This window comes from Phyllopteryx taeniolatus, chromosome 20 (assembly GCF_024500385.1).
Source record: "Phyllopteryx taeniolatus isolate TA_2022b chromosome 20, UOR_Ptae_1.2, whole genome shotgun sequence".
In the NCBI taxonomy this organism is placed as follows: domain Eukaryota; kingdom Metazoa; phylum Chordata; class Actinopteri; order Syngnathiformes; family Syngnathidae; genus Phyllopteryx; species Phyllopteryx taeniolatus.
The window spans coordinates 11296451-11315934 of NC_084521.1; the positions used below are offsets into that span (position 1 = coordinate 11296451).

Below are 19484 nucleotides of genomic sequence, written 5' to 3' on the forward strand. Positions count from 1 at the left end.
CTAATTTTGTAGACATTTAAATGATTATTTACCAAATACTGTTCATGTCAATTTAATTACACATCCTTTTAAAGACTAAACCTCACTTTGTGGGTTAACACTGTCAAATTGAGAACTGCTGAAAAGGAAAAGGGTATTCTGTATGTGAAGTTAGACAATATCTTATAGACTACTCCAGCAAAGCTTGACATCTTATGTATATTGTTACACTTGTGCTCTGGCACAAAAGTCAAACAAGAAGCATTCAATGGTTGTATATTCTTTTAATATAAAATGTCATCATTACCCAGTAGAATGAGCAATCTATGTACAACAAGAAATGTTTTCTGGTGTGTGTATAGTTTCGAAGTGAAGTGACCCAGGTTTAACAGGGCAACATGAAAATGTGATGACATGTTCCTTTAGTTTTAAGAGTGTGATTATTACTGAATAGCAGAAATAAAACCTCCAAAAATAAATACGTAAAAAACAAACAAACAAAAAAATCCCTTGCACCCCCCCTTGTGGGGATAGTATGTATTTCATCCTCCAGCTGAGGCTGTTAAGAAACCTCGGATAATGTCCAGTTAACACAAAGCTACTATCAAAAGCTAGCTAGCTTAGCACAAAGGCTGTAAACAATCTGCAACCCTATTCATTAAAAGTTGAAAACATGAGCTGGCACATAAAACACTTTTTTTTTTCCTCTCTTAAATAAGTGAATATAAAACCTTGTTATTGTTGGAGCAAAAAGGATTAGCATTAACAACTATCCAATTTCTTTTACCGCCTTCGTCATTAAGGTCACAGGTGAGCTGGAGCCTATCCCAGTTGACTTTGACCTAACATGCACGTTTTTGGGATTGTGGGAGGAAGCCCGAGTACCCGGGAAAAAAAACTTACACAAGCACGGCCTCTGTGCTTAGAAAACTAGCTGATGACTACAGCCAGGCACAAAAGTGGTAATTGTTAAAATATCATCTTTGTAAGACAACATTTGCTTGTGCTTGTAGGAATTGTGTCGATTTCTCTTACAAGCATGAGGTTGATAGTCAACATATGGTAAACTGCGCCACGTGTGCTATGTAAAATACGTAAGACATTAGAAGAAAGGGGTCGTTTAGGCGATGAAGAAAAGCAAAATTAGCAATAAACTCTAAATAGAGTCAGGAGTGGCTCCAATCCCTGAAAAAAAAATGTCTTGTGGGAGGAAAACAAACCAAAGATATTTGTGAATACACATTCTAACATAATAGTTAAAGAACAATTGAGATCAAGTGGCTCTAAAAATGTTATGTAAAATGATAAAAAAAAGAACCAAGAAGATATTAAAAAATATATATTAATTTGTAATAAAAATTAAACATATGCTGCCCTTTAGGAGAATGTACCAAAAAAAGGTTTTGAAGCAGAAATGATTTTAGAAGCATGAAAATATAGTAAGACAGAAAAGCAAAAATCTTGAATCCCCCATTTCCCTTCCTTTTCATTCTTTTACAGACATGTGCAAGTAAGTTGCCAAACCAACAAGAAATGTGACAGTTCCTTTGGTTTCAAATAGTCTCATCTTTGAAAGACACTCAAGAAAGGCTTCTGGTTGGCGGTGCTGCTGATGCGCTGGCAAGGTTGCTGGTACTGTGACGGTCCAGGCTCATTCAACATTCTGGTTTGGAACGAAGCACTTCATCTTGCATCCAAGAATCTAGATAAGTGCCCACATCCTGGAAAAACTCCTATAACCTCAACACAAAGTGCAATCCTCTTAAACGTCAAAAGATCAGAATTGAGACCTTACTGGAAGTTGAAATTCATAATACAGATTCCATAAACTGCATTAAACTGCATTGATAGCACAGCAGCCTGTTGTCTTCTTCTCTTTCCACACAACACACCTGCTACAGCAGAGATACTCCAAAAGCCTTCATGTTTCTTTTTCTTGTTTTACTGTCCGTGTAGCTCTCAGGAGTGAGTCCAGCTCACTGGAACCCACTGTGTGTCCATCTCCACTTTCTTTAATGCTGCATGGAGTTCGCCAAAGGCGTCCGAAAGGTTATCGTTGATTATGACCTTCTCGAATAGATGTCCGTACTGATTCTCCATTGTCTGGGCAGTTGCCACCATCTCCTGAAAGTCCTCCTCCTGGGGTAGGTGTGAAAACAGTGAGAGGATTAAACAAAAGCACAGATCGGCTTACACTTTACCAAAAATCGGGGCGAATTTGAACATGTTCCCCCTTCCCGATCAAAAACAGCAAAGGTCCGATTATCGGGTCTCGCTAAAAGTTGATCCTAACTGATTATTCTGTGGTGTAGGGTGTGTTGCGAGTGATTTTTACTTGGAAAACGGTCAGGCCCGACAATCATAATTGGTAAATATGTTCAATATTTATGACCCCAAATCCTCATGTGTGAGTTCAACACCAAGTTCAGCTGAGCAACAGACTCCGTGGCTGTGACATGAAACGGAACGACAGCCAATTAGGAAGCTACCTAAAGCTGACGTTGATGTCGGACACAACTAGAGAAAGAACTGGCAGTGTTACTTGTGTCTCTCAAGTATGGTTACCAGCTAAGCTAAGAGTTAGCCTAGCTTTTGCAATTTCTTCTGCTACCACACTTTCTTCTTCTTTGTATTTTCCAGCAGTCTGGATGCCATGTGGCACCGCAAGTCAGTTGGTACTCTGGTCGACATCCGGTTTCGGGGAGGGCAACCACAATTGTTAGTGGACAATCATTCCGTGTGATTCATCTCGAATACACCAAACACTATAACAGCTGTTGGCATGTATGGAGATTCTTTTCCTTTGTCATGTCTGGGGTCTCTCACATTTTCAAAATCTTTTAAAATATTAATAAGCGATGTGTGTAGTGTACCTGTACCCAATTCAAGCAGTCATAAACTAATTGGCAAATAAACATTTCACACTGGCATACACGTGTAATTTAAATTGTATACTGTACAATGTTAAAGAAAAGTTAAACATTATTAAAAATTAAGATAAAATATAAGAACAGCAATAGACATTCAAAAATGTTCCACTTTTAACATACTCCTCGCCTTGTTGGAATGTTTAAATTGAAAAGAAGTATAAATACTGAATTTTGGAGTACTATTGAGGTCAGCATATTATTGTGTATTATTATATTATTATAATATTCATATTACTTTTGAGCACGTACATAAAAGCATGTGTAACAAACTATATTGGTGTGTTTAAAAGAATGTGTTATGGCTAAATTAATCCTTTTACTATAAAATTTCTGTATTTTGTAATTTTATGCCCAGAACTTTTTAGGTTTCCCTTTAATTCTTACGGAATTGGATTTAATGATAATTGCATTTGAAATCTGTTTCAAAACAAAGTTAACTACCTTGTAAAAGCAAAGACTAGCTCGGTCATATACCACACGACAGTCAAACAAGCAGTAAATTATGTTTAATTGTTGTTTGGAAAGAAAATGGAAATCAAATCAAATCGCTCCTCCAGTCTGTCATGTATACTGCACTCACCGTAATTGGCTTAGCCAATCCCTTATCATCCTTTCCTGAAATGAGTTTTGCGTTCATTCTCGTCTCCCTCAGTCTCTCAATCGTAGGAGGCTTCACGAAAACTACAAATGGTTTAAACTCTGCTGTCCGCAGGTGCTTTAATGTCTGCAAGACAAAGAAAAGCTACTAAAACAGCAAGACCACAGAACTGGTGTAAGCATGTTTTATGTAGGGCAAAAAAAGAAGTAGAACAGAGCAGAACATAAAACCAAAAATAGAGAGGATTTTTTTTGGGGGGGGGCACTCACATGAGGCTGAACGTCCAATAGGCACACTTTGTCCTTGGAAAGGACCGACCGTATTGAGTCTAAACTTGTCCCATAGTAATTCCCTTTGTACTCCCCAAACTCAATGAACCTAAGAGGTGAGATGGAAAGAAGAAAGATAAGAATATTGCTGGGAACATCTCAGTACTAACAAACAGGAGGTCCTCGATTTACAACGGAGATCTATTCCTACGGCAGCGACGTAACATAAATGTGTACATAAGGCAGAACAAAGTAAGTTAGCATCTACCACTATATATATTTTTTTGTTTATAAATTCAATTGAATATCCATCCATCCATTTTCTGAGCTGCTTATCCTCACAAGGCGTCGCGGGAGTGCTGGAGCTGATCCCAGCTATCATCAGGCAGGAAGCGGGGTACACCCTGAACTGGTTGCCAGCCAATCGCAGGGCACACATAAACAAACAACCATTCGCACTCACATTCACAACTAGGGACAATTTAGAGACTTCAATTAACCTACCACGCATGTTTTTGGGATGTGGGAGGAAACCGGAGTACCCAGAAAAAACCCACGCAGGCACAGGGAGAACATGCAAACTCCACACAGGCGGGGACGGGGATTGAACCCCACTCCTCAGAACTGTGAGGCAGACGCTCTAACCAGTCGTCCACCATGCTGCCTCAATTGTATATGTGTTTCGTAAATGTTTCCATTGTGCAGTGATGTACTTATTATTGTGAATATCCGTCTCAAAGAGATGTTTCGAGATGAAATGGTATTCTATGCCATCATTTTCCACGTTCTTCTTGGGACGACTTGTGTCTAAGAGAAAGAGAGAGAGACAGAGAGGGTGAGAAAGAGCGTTGATGACCTCAATCTCAGACTCTGACTCACTGGTGGGCAAGAAACCATGTGAAGTAAGCCTCTATTAACATTGCTGGAAATCTTAAGAAGGCTAAAGTATGGTTGTCCACAGAAAGCCCTGTATGTATTACTGTGTAATACAAGCGCAAGTAGACTTTGACATTAGCTTTGTCTCTACAGGTAATATGGCTACAGAAGTCAGTGTGTTACCTGTCAGTCTTAGAGTAAGGTAAAGGATCAAATTCCATTTTTACTCTTTTCAAGTACAGTTAAGATTTTCAAGATTTTCCACCACATTACTTTTGTTCTAAATTGCATATAGACATAAGTACAACAGTACAAACAAAACACGTGGACGGAAAGCAAAACAAATTTTCTTGAGTAAATCAGGAAAATGTGCAATTATTTGTTAATTTGTTACAGTAATTGTTTACTTTGAGATGGCGGAAAATGTTTTTTAAGTGTTTGCTGGCTAAATGTATGCTGGCTAAATGTGTTTGTTGAAAACAAACACATTTAGCCAGCATATTAGTGCCTCAAGATTTAGCAACTACAGAGTGTAACTGCACTGATACAAACATTGGACCGATCCCATTCCACATGAAAAACATTTCTGACAAGCAAAAAAATATACTTATCAATTACACATGGCCTTCCTTACAATAATTATTTTATTTTCAACAATATTTGTGCACCCAACTTGGTCAATTTGCCTTATTTGCTTAAAAATAAAGTGCAATAAACCTAATACCATTTTAAAAAGGGTAATATGCTATGACAAAGTTTGTTTTGTCATGGCACAGGAAAGGAAATTTCAAGAAATGTTTTATGAGCAAAAATGTATTGTTTCAAAATATGCCCCAAGTCTGATCATCCCACTTCTCATACAATTGGTCAATGAACTCTGAGGAGCAGTAACAACAACCTAGATTTCAACATTGGTCTATTGCAGTGATTCTCTATACGTGGTACGCAAAATCTGAAAGATTAATATTGTTCATAAAAATAAAAATAAAGTTAAAAAAGTCAACTTACGTGGGATGGTCACACTGAAGTGCTGTGGATCAGAAATCAAAAGTTTCCTCTTCAGCTCATTCAAGCCAACTCCAGTCGGTCCTGCAGAAAGGCAAACACATAGATGACCACCTTCTCATCACTAATGATCCCCAATTCAACTAATGCTGTCTACCACCACACTACTCACCAACTAGGATCGCCAGCCGGTGTTTAGCTCTACCCTGCCTCTGGTATTTAGTGACCTCTTCATAAGTGGGAACGTCAGCTGTGTCATAAATTTCACTCTTCTTACACTCGTACATGGACTTGTTGGTCTTCTTGTCTTTTCTGCTGAGACGGAAGCTTCTTCTGAACCCAACTAGCATCATAAAAAAAGAAGAGAAAGAAAAGGGAAAGGCGAATTTAAAAAAACAACGTAATTATACAGCCTAGATGAACTAAATATTCATCTGTAAGGTACACAGAACAAACTCAGTGTCTCTATCCCTGTTGGTGTGCCAAAACATACAACCACACATAAGCCTGAAGCTAAGTGGTTTCAATGTTCTGGCCAATGTCTCCATGGTTTAATGTCCAATACCACAAATTGCAATATAAAGCTCAGCTCGTGATTGTTATCGTTGGCTTCAACATGTGTGACCAATACCGTCTAAAAGTGGATAAAACCATGAACAGTGCTTTTTGTAGTGTTAAATGCAAACACCTTGGGTCGATAGAATAAGCAAATAGTTTGATTGGTCATAAAAGTAGATGAATATGGAGAAAATAGAAAATCAGTTAAGGTTCAATTGGGGAGAGGAATTTGCTGATGAGAGGAAAGATGCTAAGACATAAGTAAACAATTTCAGGACAGACAGAAATGTATCCTTTGAATGCCATCCATCAATTTTCTACTGCTCCTTCCTGTTCATGGCTACGGTGATTGCCGCTGACTAGGACCCGGGTAGCCTACACACTGGTTACACATTCACTAACAGGGCACATATAGACAAACAAGACAAATGTGAATACTTTATAACTATAGAATACTGCAATTGAATCTGTCACTGGTCATCAAAGGGTGAGTTAAAATTATTGTATTTACAGTTTACAATAAACATGCAACCTGTGTTCCGTATTCATGGTTCCACTGTATAGAAGGACATTGTGGTAACCATTGTTGTACTTTCCCATCTCCCCACCGTTTTTAGAAAGTGGTACCCAACCCAAGTCAAAACCTGTAGTCCACTCATCTTTCCACTCTGTGTTATCATACAGCACTTAGGGATAAGGAATGTCTCATCTCAAAACAACGCTTGCAACCTGCTTGGTCCCAAAAATTCTATCACACCAATCCCCCCCCTTAGAAGTTGTTCGTTGAAGCTTCCTTTCAAAATGCAGACAGAGACCACTCAATGCCAACCACACTCCATACTGTACACCATCAAACTTATGATTTAGAAAACAGGATCAAAGTAAATTTCGACAATACACATACAATAGCTCTGACAATACCCAATTCTAAATTTTGCACATTTGTAAAGAGAGGATTTCCACACTGAGCTTAAAACTAACTTCAATGTCTTCTAGAGTGAAAGAATACCATTAAAACATTTCAAATGGCAAATGGAGACGAAAACTAACATGGTCTTAGCTGCTATTTTCACTGTTGGAACAACAAAAAGTAAAAGGAGTACAGGAGGAGAAGAAGAGAAACGAATAAATCTCTCACCTAGACGGCATCCGCTAATAAAGTCAGCATCCTCTGGTGATGAGAAAAGGAAAAAAGGAGGGGCCAGAGGAGAGGCATATTACCATATTGGAAGAGAAGAGTCAGAGGGGACAGAAAAAGGGACCCAGCCCTCCAAACTAAACACTGGGTTGTTCAAAGAAAAGTGTACACATTTCTTTTGGAAGGAACACACACGACGTACCGTGTATGCAGCAAGGAAAACCAGGCTTAATGTTTAAGTTTACTAGAAAAGCAAAGTTAGAACTTTTCATCTGGTTCCAACGTTCAAGACTACAACTGCCATATCCATGTCCATTGCTTTGGAGGTTCTGAGCTAACATGAATGAATAAGAGACAGTTCTGACATCTCAAAAAATAGAACACATCACAATCTTAATTACAAAAACTAATAATAAAAACACTTGCTGATCTGATTACAGTACCTTATAGTGGATGTGAAAGACATGGTTCTGCCAATTCGTTCCCGATTGTTTGTTTTTTATCTTTAAAAGGGCCTGATCATTTCCAAATACATTACAATTTTTATATAGCATATGCCTTACTTAAGTTATGAAAACTGCATCTAGTATGTGAACGAAATCTCCAGATTACTGTAGGTATAAATATTTGACCGAAGTGGCACAGTGTCATTAAAAAAATAATGTCCAGTAAAAAATATGTTCATGAAATATGATAGTTTGCACAAGACAAGGGGCAACATTTATGTTATACAGTCATATTGACTCTTTCTCTGTTAATTAATAATACATTGCTAAATAATTAGTTCTGAAGCAAATGTGATGTTTTTCTTATTGCACGATCATTATCATATGATTAATAATTAAAACCCTATTTAATGAGAGGTGTTAGATGAGTTGTACCTTCAATTTCCTCAACTGTGAGAATCAGTGAAAGAAGCAAGAAATGAAATTGAGTATGTTAGCGAGAAGGTTGGATTACAAGGTGAAAATATGCGGTAAAAAAGAATTAAGAGAAAAAGAAAACAGGAGGAAAACACCTACCAAACTCTACAGCCACATCATCTTAAAAAAGCAAAACAAACTATTAATACCCTGTATAAATAGTAATTTCACCAACAAAAATGGGTTTATACGAGTACGTAGTCCCAAAATAATTGTTTCTACAAAATGACTTCTATATAATAACAGTATCAGCCTATGTTGCACACACACGAACAAACAGAGACTCACAGTCCAACACGCATGGCAGCAAGAAATGTGGGATGGGCAAAATAAGCGATTACTTAATTGTTAACAAATTTCATCAGTTGTATGAAATTGATTGTGGATTTATCCTTTATCCTCTTTTTGGAGCCTAATGGACGGCAATACATTGTTGCAACCAGCAACTACAGGTACATTCACACAGACCGCAGTTATGGAAACTCTTCCATATGCCATTATTCTGCTCAAAACAACACAAATATTGAAACAGAAGTTCAGAACATTCATAGCAAGATCATACAGAATAATTTTGTTAAGGGGGCACTTCTATGTAGATAAATATCATTGTAAACAAAGCTGTCGTTTTGTATTTTACATTATAATCATTGAAAAACGTTTTAAAAAATGGCTTTAGTCATTGAAGTATTTTAACTGCATGATGGGTGTGCACAAAAAGCAAAAAAAAAAAAATGCATTCCATCTTTCCATGTATTTATTTTTTATTTGCGTGAGGCATACGACAGCATTGGGTTCTCCCCCCCCAAGACATACATTTTCTGATCTCATTCAATAAAAACTTACTTGATCGTCGAAGAGAAGACCTCTGGGTTGGTAGAATTGCAGCAGGACTTCGCAAAACTAATCTCCTGTAAAATAGACAATCACATGATAGGGGTCATAAACATTTCTTGCAACAAGAAATATCAAGAGTTGGGAGTAGTTATGGGGAAGACTGGATAAAGCAGTAATGTAGTGTGGAAGTGAAACAAAACAAAACAAAAAACGTACTTCTGCTTTAATCTGACTATTATTTTTTATGTTATTTTTTTTTCACATTATGTACGGCCACCTGAGGACACGCTGATGTCCAATTTTCCATAGAGTTGTCAAATATAGATTCACTGATCATTTCAGGGCAGAGGCGTGGAGATTATTATTATTTTTTTAATTCTCACCTCTCTTGAAACTGCTTGGACGGGATTAAGCCAGCACGGGGGTTAGCATCTCCTTCATGTTTGGCTTGCCACCAGGTTGCATCATCTTGGCTCATGATCTGAAGAATGGAGCCCTTTTTGAAGGCGAGTCCAGCCTCCTTACATGGGATGGCTTTGTCGTCTTTTGGGTCATAGTCAAAGAGTGCCTTCACAAACATCTGAATGTTATAGTACAGATGGCAAGAGAAAGAGGGAACAACAGGAAAAAATGGCTTTTTGTTACTTTCTTGAAAGTCTGAAGGCAAGTATTCTAAAAAGGTAATTCCGGTCACAAACCACTGACGCATGTGAATGCAAATAATAAGATGGAGCGCCAGTTTGCTGAAAGTAAAACTGGGAAGTTACCATCCTTGTTGAGCAGGGATTGAAAAGTTTCTTTTTGTAAGATGTGAAGATACTGTTCGGCATTAAGACTTCCATCAGGGTCCTCAGTATGAATTCAATTCACTGCTCTTTATTCAAACATGTATTATGGTATCGCAAATATAACGATTAAAATGTTAAAAACCACATGCATGGAAACTAATTGGACACCCTGCATAGATGTGTACTATAGACTCAACAAAGTGGCATAGTCAATTGACTTTGAATCATTCTAAACACAAATAATATGATCATATTTACATACACAAGGAACAAAGTTATGTCATAAACGGTTGTTTTGTATGTATCTGACTCTGAAGGTTTAATCCAGTATGGGAGTACGGGTAGCACATCACATCAACCCTTGCATGATAGTAACTGGCTCACCTTTAGAAACTAGGTTGTGGAATGACAGAAGATGTATTGTGCAAGCAACAATTTAAAAATAATTCAAATGTGAGTAAATTTACAGTAACAACTTAATCAGCTATGGCGCACCTTTGGCTCCTTGGTTAATACATCCTCCTTGACCCCAGGAATAACTTTAAAGGTAATGGCCCCTTGGGACTGGGCCTGATTATGAGGAGAGAAAAGATAGGTACAGTGGGTTATGTGACAAGTACATATCTAATTTGAAGACTGCTCTATTCGGAAAATCTACAGGACATAGCGTCACATTCCAGAGGCATGGTGTAGCTCCATGCAAGTGGTCAAAACGCCAAGAAAGATTACATAGAGGGAGGCAAGTGTTCAGTTTAAGAACGGATATGGAAGTCACAGATTCCTGGATGAGTGGAAAGGAAGTATAATGGCTCACAAATGAGAAGTGCTATTTTGGCAAAGGAAACGGAGAATTCACAAAAAGACAAGTCGCACCAGAATACGAATAATTTCCTCGGGTTTCTTGTTATCCACAGGGATTCCATTGACCTCCTTCAGCTCATCTCCAACATGAATAAGGCCTGTTGCACAAAATAAATCACAGTCCACACAAATAGACTTTTAAAATAGACAAAATCAAAAAAATTTTGTCTTTTTTTTTTTTACATTCACTACTGTGTTGTCTGATTAGCCATAGAACTGTTTTAGCTCACCTACAATTGACAAAGTACACAGTAGTTATCATGCATATCAACTGCATGTTTGTTTCCACAACATACATGGGAAAAAACATGCTGGCTGTCTTACTGTCAATGGCTGATCACAATCCATAAACACAAATACAGTTTTGAAACAAACCACTTCTGTCTGCTGCCCCTCCTTTCATGATTCGGGCAACAAGGATGGCTCCTGTGAGATCATCTTGCTTTATCGTAGCTCCCTATATAAAGTTAATGAGGAGAATTCATATTTAGCTAACAAACATCATATCTCAGCTTTGTTGTTACTTCAGTAGTATTACAAGTATATTCCAGTTGTCAAAACAGTTCAATTTGGACCGTTCCAAAAGTCGGACCAATCAAACTTGATGGCTTAAGATGAGTAACAAAAAACATCTAGCCATTAATGGATACAAATAAGAAGTCCCATTTCCGTTGGAATAGATAAAAATAAAATAACTTAACTAATGCATGAGATTTAAAATAATAATAATAATGGAAAAAAATGATCAAAAAGGAAAAACAGGAAAAAATAAAGTTGACTACATGGGCTTTCTAGCATAGTAACAACACATACAGTAAAACAAGCCCTTTAGAACTGTTGGCACATACAATATGCCAATATGTATGTATGAATTAGTTAAGGTAAGTAATACAGGAAGGGACCATTGAAAGTATATGTCCATCAAAGTACAAGAACACATGGCTGCCACCAGTATCTTGTAGGTTGATTTAGATGGACGCCAAGCACAGGATTTTGCATTAAATAATGTAAACGTTTAAAATGATGAGGACAAATAATAGTACAAATAACAAGTAACTTACGAGGGGCTCCTTGTTTTTAACCAGTCTTATGATCTTCACAGAATCCTCATCATCACCGATGTCTTCAGGCATTGGCGGTAGTTCGGGGTCATAGCTTTTCTGTGCAACGATATCATGGACTGACAGAAGGCTCTAAAGAGAGGTGGAGAAAGAAGAAGAAGACATAGCAAGCATTCAACGAAGAAAATCACCTCATAATGAAGATGGTGAAACTGAGTATTAAGTGGGCCGTTAAGTCAAGCAGTTTAAAGCCCCAATTCATGAAACTTAAGATATGTACTTTATGTAAGATGAGACCGTGCTAGGGATGGAGTGCGTTTTGTTTTAACTTGTTTTAGAACAACCAGTTCCAATTGCTAGTTTGGAATATAATACAGGTACATCACTAGCAAGGACATAATAATGATGTAATACTAAAATAAAATAAATACTTTTAATGCAAATGTGTCATGAGAGAGTAAAGCTGCGGCAAGCTGAGGAAGTACATTACATGTAGTCGCTACAATGTAGTGAAAATGGAGTAAAAGACAACATTAAGCTACTGATCGTAAAAATGCTCACCTTCAAGTGGGGTTTGGCCAATAGCTTGAGAAGCTCATTCATTTCTCTATTAACTGGTTTGCCTTGAAACTCTTCAGACAACTGAAAAAAGAAAGTTTCTTCATTTATAGCTATTTGAGAACATACATTCAAAATTCATCAACAGTACTTAATTTTCATTTTACCCATCTACCTAGCTACACTATATTGCCAAAAGTATTTGCTCGCCTGGATTGACTCGCATATTAAGGGATATTCCATTCTAAATCCATATGGTTTAATATGATGTTGGACTACTTTTTGCAGCTATAACAGCTTCAAGTCTTGTAGGAAGGCTTTCAACAAGGATTAGGATTGAGTTTATGGCCTTTTTTCCCCCATTCTTCCGGGAGCATACTGTATTTATGAGGTCACACACTGATGTTGGACTAGAAGGCCTGGCTCACTGTCCACTCTAAATCAACCCAAAGGTGTTCTATCGGGTTGAGGTCAGGACTCTGTGCAGCCCAGTCAAGTTCATCCATACCAAATATTCTTTATGTCTTCATGGAACTTGCTTTGTGCACTGGTGAACAGATATTTTGCAGAAGGAAGGGGTAATCCCCAAAATGTATGCCAAAATCTCTTGGTATGCTGAAGCATTCAGAGTTCCTTTCACTGGAGCTCAAAGGCTAATATTTTGGACATTTACAACTTTTTGGGAACAGTTTGGAGATGGCCCCTTCCTGTTCCAACATGACTGTGCATCAGTGCACATGTTAAAGTTCATAAAGACATGAATGAAAGAGTTTGATGTGGATGAACTTCAGTGGTCTGCACAATCCTGACCTCAACCCTATAGAAAACTTTTGAATGAATTAGAGCGCAGACTGAGATCCAACAACAGTGTGACCTCACAAAAGCGCTTCTGAAAAAATAGTCATAAATTCCCAAAAAACACACTCCTAAACATTGTGGAAAACCATTCCAGAAGACTTTAAGATGTTATAACTACAGAGGGGGGACCGATCTCATATTAAACCCTATGGATTAAGAATGGGATGTCACTTTAATTCATATCTGAGTCAAGGCAGTTGAGCGATCACTTTGGCAATAGTGTATTCTAAAGCTACACAAGAAATGAGTGGAGGTGCTTTTTGGAGAAGTCTGGACAAACATTTTAAAGGCATGCTACATGCACACTTGTGTGGTGTGCCTTCTCAGTTGCTTTTCAACCACTTACTTGACTGCACAGACTTGCAGCGTTGCTGAACACAGGAGTGGGTTTGCTCTCTTCATAATGCTGCAGACGTTCATGGATCTGAAAGATTGTGTTTTTTAGTAGGTGAGAATGAAAGGGATGCAGAGTGTCTCATGGCTACAAACAACAGTGGTCTACGACAAAGTTTCAAATGGCGGCCATACACATATGCTAAATTATTCTAGTCTATATACCGGGTGATTGAAAAGTAACTCCCTATTTTTAAGTACTTGGAATATATTTGAACTATAATTCTTACAAGAAATGAACATGAGAAGAAAGTGTATTGCATGGAGTTTTATTTAAAATTTAATATGGGCGCCAGCATTAGCCACCAGTTTCTCAAGCCGCCTGGGAACTGCATGAACTGATTTCACAAGGAACTCTTGTGGGATGGAAGACATAACTTCTCAAATTCGCCCTTCATGTTCTTCCAAAGTCGTTGGTTTGGTAGAATAGACTTGCTCCTTTAATCATGGAACAAAAACAAAAAAAACTGAGAAAAATATTACAACATATGTAAATAAATTATAAGTATTTTAAAATTAAAGAAAAAAGGTTAAAGGAAAGACAACCCACAATAATCACTGAAATTGCTTTGAAGGTATAAAAGTAATACAAATTTAAATGTAGTAATTAGGAATGACCTTATCAGGCATTTTTTGTTGTTGTTGTTGTTGTTGTTGTTGCTCAACAGAATTATTTTAAAAAACAAGCTAATGGAAGTAGCCTGGACAAAAATCATGATATCCTTAACTTGCAATCAAATGATGCATCAATGAGTCTAATGCCACTGCCAGTAGGTATTTTGGCCTATATTAGCAATGAGGAAACTACTCCAGCTGCCTTCTCCAGACTGAATGTTTAACTACTTCCACAAATGTTCAGTACAATTTAGAGCAGGGCTCAATCAATGGCAACTTCATAATAGTTTGATATTTTGTTCTTAGCCATTCTTGGGTGTTTTTAGCTTGTTTATGTTTTGATCTAAGGCATGGGTGTCAAACTGAAGGCCCATTTTATGTGGCCCTCGAAAGCAAATCATGACTATCAATTTCCATGATTCTTGCTCAAATCTGTACCAAAATTTCAAATTCTCAGATTTGAACGCAGTTCCTAAGAACAGTGAGGCAGATGTGCTAACCAGTCAACCACCGTGCCGCTTCAAAACTAGTTATCCCTCGATTTGTTGTGTGTATGTAATAATATGAATAGGCAAACATATGGTTTTACTGTCATATTGGCACTCTGAGGGAAATTGTAACAAAAAATTGGCCCACGACAAAAAATCGTTTGACACCCCTGTAAAGGTTATTTAAGAGACAAACAAAATGTTACTCAATGGGTTGTTTTACCATGAAGAGTGAATGGAGGCTTTTCTCCCCAAACATGCCCTGGAGAAAAGCGCTCTCCTCAGGGTGGCTGCCATGGGGCTTCAGTTTTGAAGGTAATGCTGCTAGCAACTCATACAGCCCTGTAAGTAAGAGGAGCTGAGGTGAGTCTTTCATAGACAGTACTTTACCACTTTAAACAAATCAGGTTCCAATAATGTCAGCTCAAGCAAAACTGTGTGACATTACAGCCAAAAAAACATTGCAGAATCGTTCAGATTTCGGCGCATCGGAATGGTTGGTTGCTACCTGGCTCGTCGCCCACTCCGGTGGTCAGGGCAGGCATGGCTTCTGCCAATTACCTCCCCTCGGGCTTTGGAAAATGGCAATGAGGCAACAGGGTTGTGAGTTCCTCAGCAGCTTTCCCCAAAGACCAATTGCATTTGCGGACAGGTTTTATGGCATGAAAACCTGCAAGAGGAGATTTTAAAGTATAATTACAGGGTGCAATAGCTGCTAACACATTTTAAATGTCTACGGTGTATCGTTTGGGTGTTTGAGTAAGCGTAACTGGATCTTATAACTATTTACAGCCCTGTAATTGACTGGCAATATGTCCAGGGGGTTCCCCAAGGCATCTACACCCTTGGTATTTGCATTATTGGTATTTCTACCAATGGCTGGGCAATGTTGGCCACATACTGTACATGCATTCCAAGTTTCCTGTAGTCTTGCCCGATGTGTGTACAAACATACTGTACTCAACTTTATTGAAGTCAGCCAACTAGACAACACGCAATTGTCAAAAAAACAAAAACATTCTTACCGTCATTACAAGATAACTAGCAACCCTTTATTGCTCAGTGACTGTTCTTGTCAATGTCTCTATGTCTCAAAAGTGTTCTCTGTCAATTGATTGTCTATTGTCGTACTAGAGCGTCTCCAACTACCGGAGACAAATTCCTTGTGTGTTTTTTGGACATACTTGGCAAATAAAGATGATTCTGATTCTGAACTGTTGAAACATGTCGCATGTCTAGTTTACTGCAGTTAGCAAACTTTGTGCTTATACTTGCATAAGGACATTCCAGTAGATGCCAAAGGTAAAAAAAAGTGTTTCTCAAAATGAAAGATCTGAGGCGTACACCCCAAACCCATTAGTGTTTCAGAGAGAAGGCCATGGGCAAGGCCTTATACTGTACATAGTACTTTGTAAATTGAATAACAGACAATTGAAGTGGGGAAAGCATGCTCTGTCTCATCTAAAGGTACACTGCACTGTAATATGAGCAGTGTGCCTTTTGTTGCGTGGAAAGATAAATGACTCGATACTGTTCAATATTATAAAAGGTCTTTTTTTCCATTGAGGAAGCTTTCCAATGCCCAGTGATGCTGCAGAGTAAGAACACCTGGGAAATTTTAAAAGGGTGAAAAGGGTCATAAAAGATGGACATAAAGAAAAATGGCTCAGTAAAAAAAATATTTGACCATGTCAGTACAGATTATACAATGTTATTGGTCAGTATACCGTGTATGGACACTTTCTCATGCGACTAAGCTCCACTTCTCTGGCATGCTGCTCCAATCAGGCGTCTTAAAAATGCTCTACCACCATCTAGTGGATTTACTGCAACAGGGCCACTGCTAGGACAACTTGGAAAAGCTTTACATGCCCATTGTTACTTTCCAATATTTACATTTTTGCACACCTTAAAACACTAGTAGTACCAGTTGTAATGCTACATGAATCATATGTAAACATCTGTCTATTAGCAGAGCATTATGTATGTTTATTCAGCCCACAGGGTAATATGTCAATCACAACAGGTTGGCCAATAAAAAACACACACACCACTGATACTACCAGTCCAACCTCTGATACTCCAAATGCCAGAATACACACTATATAATTACAATAAGAAAGTAGCAACATGTTCACTTAAAGGTAAGTTAAAAGGGTTGGATGTTTTTACATGCAGTATATTTCGGTTTTAGTTCATTTTCTTTGTTTTATTGTGTGGTTTAAAAATAATGTTACTAATTAAGTATTAATTTAAAAATTGAGCTGAGCATAAGAAAACTTTACAGGTTGATGTAAGGTTGAATGGTCAAAAGAGGGAAGAAAAAAAGAGGGAAGAGTTGGCATATGGGGGTTTACTATGTTAAAGATGAAAGAAAAACGATTTACTGGACTGTTCAACTGTTTATAGAACTGAGAGCAACAAAACCATAACATACCCCTGCAGTGTTGACATCAAGGTGTTAGGTTTTCTGTCCGGAATTGCTTAGTATTCTTACAAATGAAACTGATATCCTTATCACATGACAGTCCCGTTAAAGGACACCACTACTTCACTTGTTACGTCTCGATGGAGCCGTTTGCTTTAAGTAATCCACCAGCTTCAGGATCTGCAGGTTCACTCAACTCTGATTGGTTTATCTATTCTGCACTAATCCTCATTGAGATTATAACCTGCACGGATAACACTTGCTCAATCACAATTAAGAAACCAATTACTGTATGTACACTATTGTGATGTTTGCACTTGCTACCATAGCGCATTTATCATTTAGTAAAGCTGCACTTGTCTTCAAAAATGTCGTTGCCCTTTTCTTACGTTTTGAGGTTCATGTAGGCATTCACCCATGTGTGTTTATTAATCATTCCACTGATCCTACCAATAAGCACATCCAGTCAGCTACAGAGCACTACCTCAAACCATCCAATTTGGAACTTGACCAGAATTTTCATTAAAAATATACCTCTGAAGTCAAATAAAACCTTTGAGTTTTAAAAGTTCTATCTCAGTGTACCTCACAAGACCTCAGTTAAGTGAGCAACAAAGGGTAAACTGAATGTGTTTTTACTTTTTGTTCATATTGTTGTCATAGCAAAAAAATTTTGTGAAGCGGGACCAGCATCAAAGAGCTGTGTTCTTTGAAGAATAATGTGTGAGAAGAAGATAATACAGTGAAGCCCTAGCTATTTGCGATTCACCAGTTGGTCACCAACTCGCAATATGTTGAAAAACTCCCATGTACACGTCTATCCAAATGTATTTTTGTGCTCTTTCTGGACCACGTGATGCCCATCCTCTGTGCTGAGTGCTGCAGCACACATTAGTGTGCTGTCAGGGATCATAAGGTGTGTCGTGGGAAATTATCCTGTTTCAATTAATTGGTTCAAAAATTATTTATTTACTTACTACAATTAATGTATATGTTTTAACCTCTCTATACCAGCTATTTTACAGTATGTAAAATAACAAGCAGAAACGTTAAATGCCCCTCCACTAGATGGCAGAAGGAAAAATTAACCTGTATATCCACCTGTTGCCATTCAGACACACGGTGGCGTGCCATGAGATTTTTGGGAATGTAAAAGATGTGTCTTGGTTTAACAGGTTGGGAAACACTGATATAAGATGCCACCCAAACGCCCTGCTCCTTCTAACGCTCCATGTTAGTAGAGGTTTGGTCACCAGTTGCTAGCCACCTAAGGATTAGGGTGATTGGAGATAGCAGTAGAGATCCGAGAGCCAGGCGAGGCTCCTTGTGGGTATGACACCAGAGAAAGCAGGATGGTGAACTTCTCATGCTGATGCAGAAAAAGGGCTGGATTAACAGCAGATCAGCTGGTAAAGGTTAGCTCATTATTTCCCTTTATTATTTTACCTTTATTAAGCCAAGGCACCCATTTTACATTAGATTTTTAAAAAATCTCACAACACATAAAAAAAAAAATAGCACAAACATGAATACTGAAATAATTATGATTTTGTTTCAATGGACTTAATTGGAATTAAAGTAATTAACTTCTTTTCACGCTTTACAAGTAAAAATGATATTGAAAACAAATTAAAGTGCTTTTGTGACACAAAGAACCTTTACATTAAAAAGTATCTTCAGAAGTAAGATTTTCATGTTCATGCTGAACACAATAAAATCCTCCTTTTTACAAAGTCGAACATAACACAGTAATGAATAAACAATTACACGCTGCCATAACAAGCTTCTGTGGTCACAGAAGGAGGTGTGTTACAATAACGCAATGCAAGACCAATCAGGTCAATTGTGAGAACAAAACCAAACAAGTGAGGGTGTAAACAGTCATAAACAGATGATCTGACATATTAGATTGAGGAAATGCTCAAATCCAGATATGATAACAATAAGGAAAACAAAATTGGGAGGCACAAAAGATCACCAACCTGATCACGTCCTTCCTGCAACTGAAACACAGCTTGACACGCATGTGCGGGCACTCCCACTCAACTTAGAGTGCATGAAAACAAAATCCTCCCATACAGGAAGTGGCCTGCCCACCAGGTATATCGGCTCACCTGATCAGACCTGAAACTCAAGTCTCTCACAAACGGCCTGCAGATCTCCACCTTCTATTTACTCTTATTATAATTTTATTAGGACCACAAATATGAACTACTAACTACTAAACTACTGGATACTTTGGTTATTAAAGTCAAACGTAAGTTTCTGTTGTTACTCTTTAATAAACTCTGTGTTGGGGGGTATAAAACTTTTCAGATGAGTTT

General features: G+C 37.9%; 1 protein-coding gene across 6 annotated transcripts in view; it reads right to left on the reverse strand.

The window, feature by feature from the left end:
• Positions 1-247: 247 nt before the first annotated feature.
• The window catches only part of mpp7a (MAGUK p55 scaffold protein 7a), a 33497-nt gene continuing 14260 nt past the window's right edge, over positions 248-19484 (reverse strand). Inside the window, exons 1-20 of one of the 6 annotated variants that reach the window (XM_061758395.1) lie at positions 19143-19216; positions 15241-15402; positions 14956-15074; positions 13583-13660; positions 12382-12462; positions 11821-11952; positions 11135-11216; positions 10772-10857; positions 10394-10468; positions 9494-9690; positions 9120-9184; positions 8376-8396; positions 8235-8249; positions 7354-7386; positions 5830-6000; positions 5661-5741; positions 4490-4583; positions 3777-3885; positions 3490-3633; positions 248-2118 (exon numbers count right to left, since the gene is read on the reverse strand). In XM_061758395.1, coding sequence (XP_061614379.1) covers positions 1939-2118; positions 3490-3633; positions 3777-3885; positions 4490-4583; positions 5661-5741; positions 5830-6000; positions 7354-7386; positions 8235-8249; positions 8376-8396; positions 9120-9184; positions 9494-9690; positions 10394-10468; positions 10772-10857; positions 11135-11216; positions 11821-11952; positions 12382-12462; positions 13583-13660; positions 14956-15074; positions 15241-15277 — 1800 coding nt within the window. In that variant the 5' untranslated portion in view covers positions 15278-15402; positions 19143-19216 and the 3' untranslated portion in view covers positions 248-1938. Of the gene's footprint in view, positions 2119-3489; positions 3634-3776; positions 3886-4489; positions 4584-5660; positions 5742-5829; positions 6001-7353; positions 7387-8234; positions 8250-8375; positions 8397-9119; positions 9185-9493; positions 9691-10393; positions 10469-10771; positions 10858-11134; positions 11217-11820; positions 11953-12381; positions 12463-13582; positions 13661-14955; positions 15075-15240; positions 15403-17169; positions 17306-19142; positions 19217-19484 lie in introns of those variants that run through there. The other 5 variants (XM_061758396.1, XM_061758394.1, XM_061758397.1 and 2 more) reach the window with 5 other exon arrangements.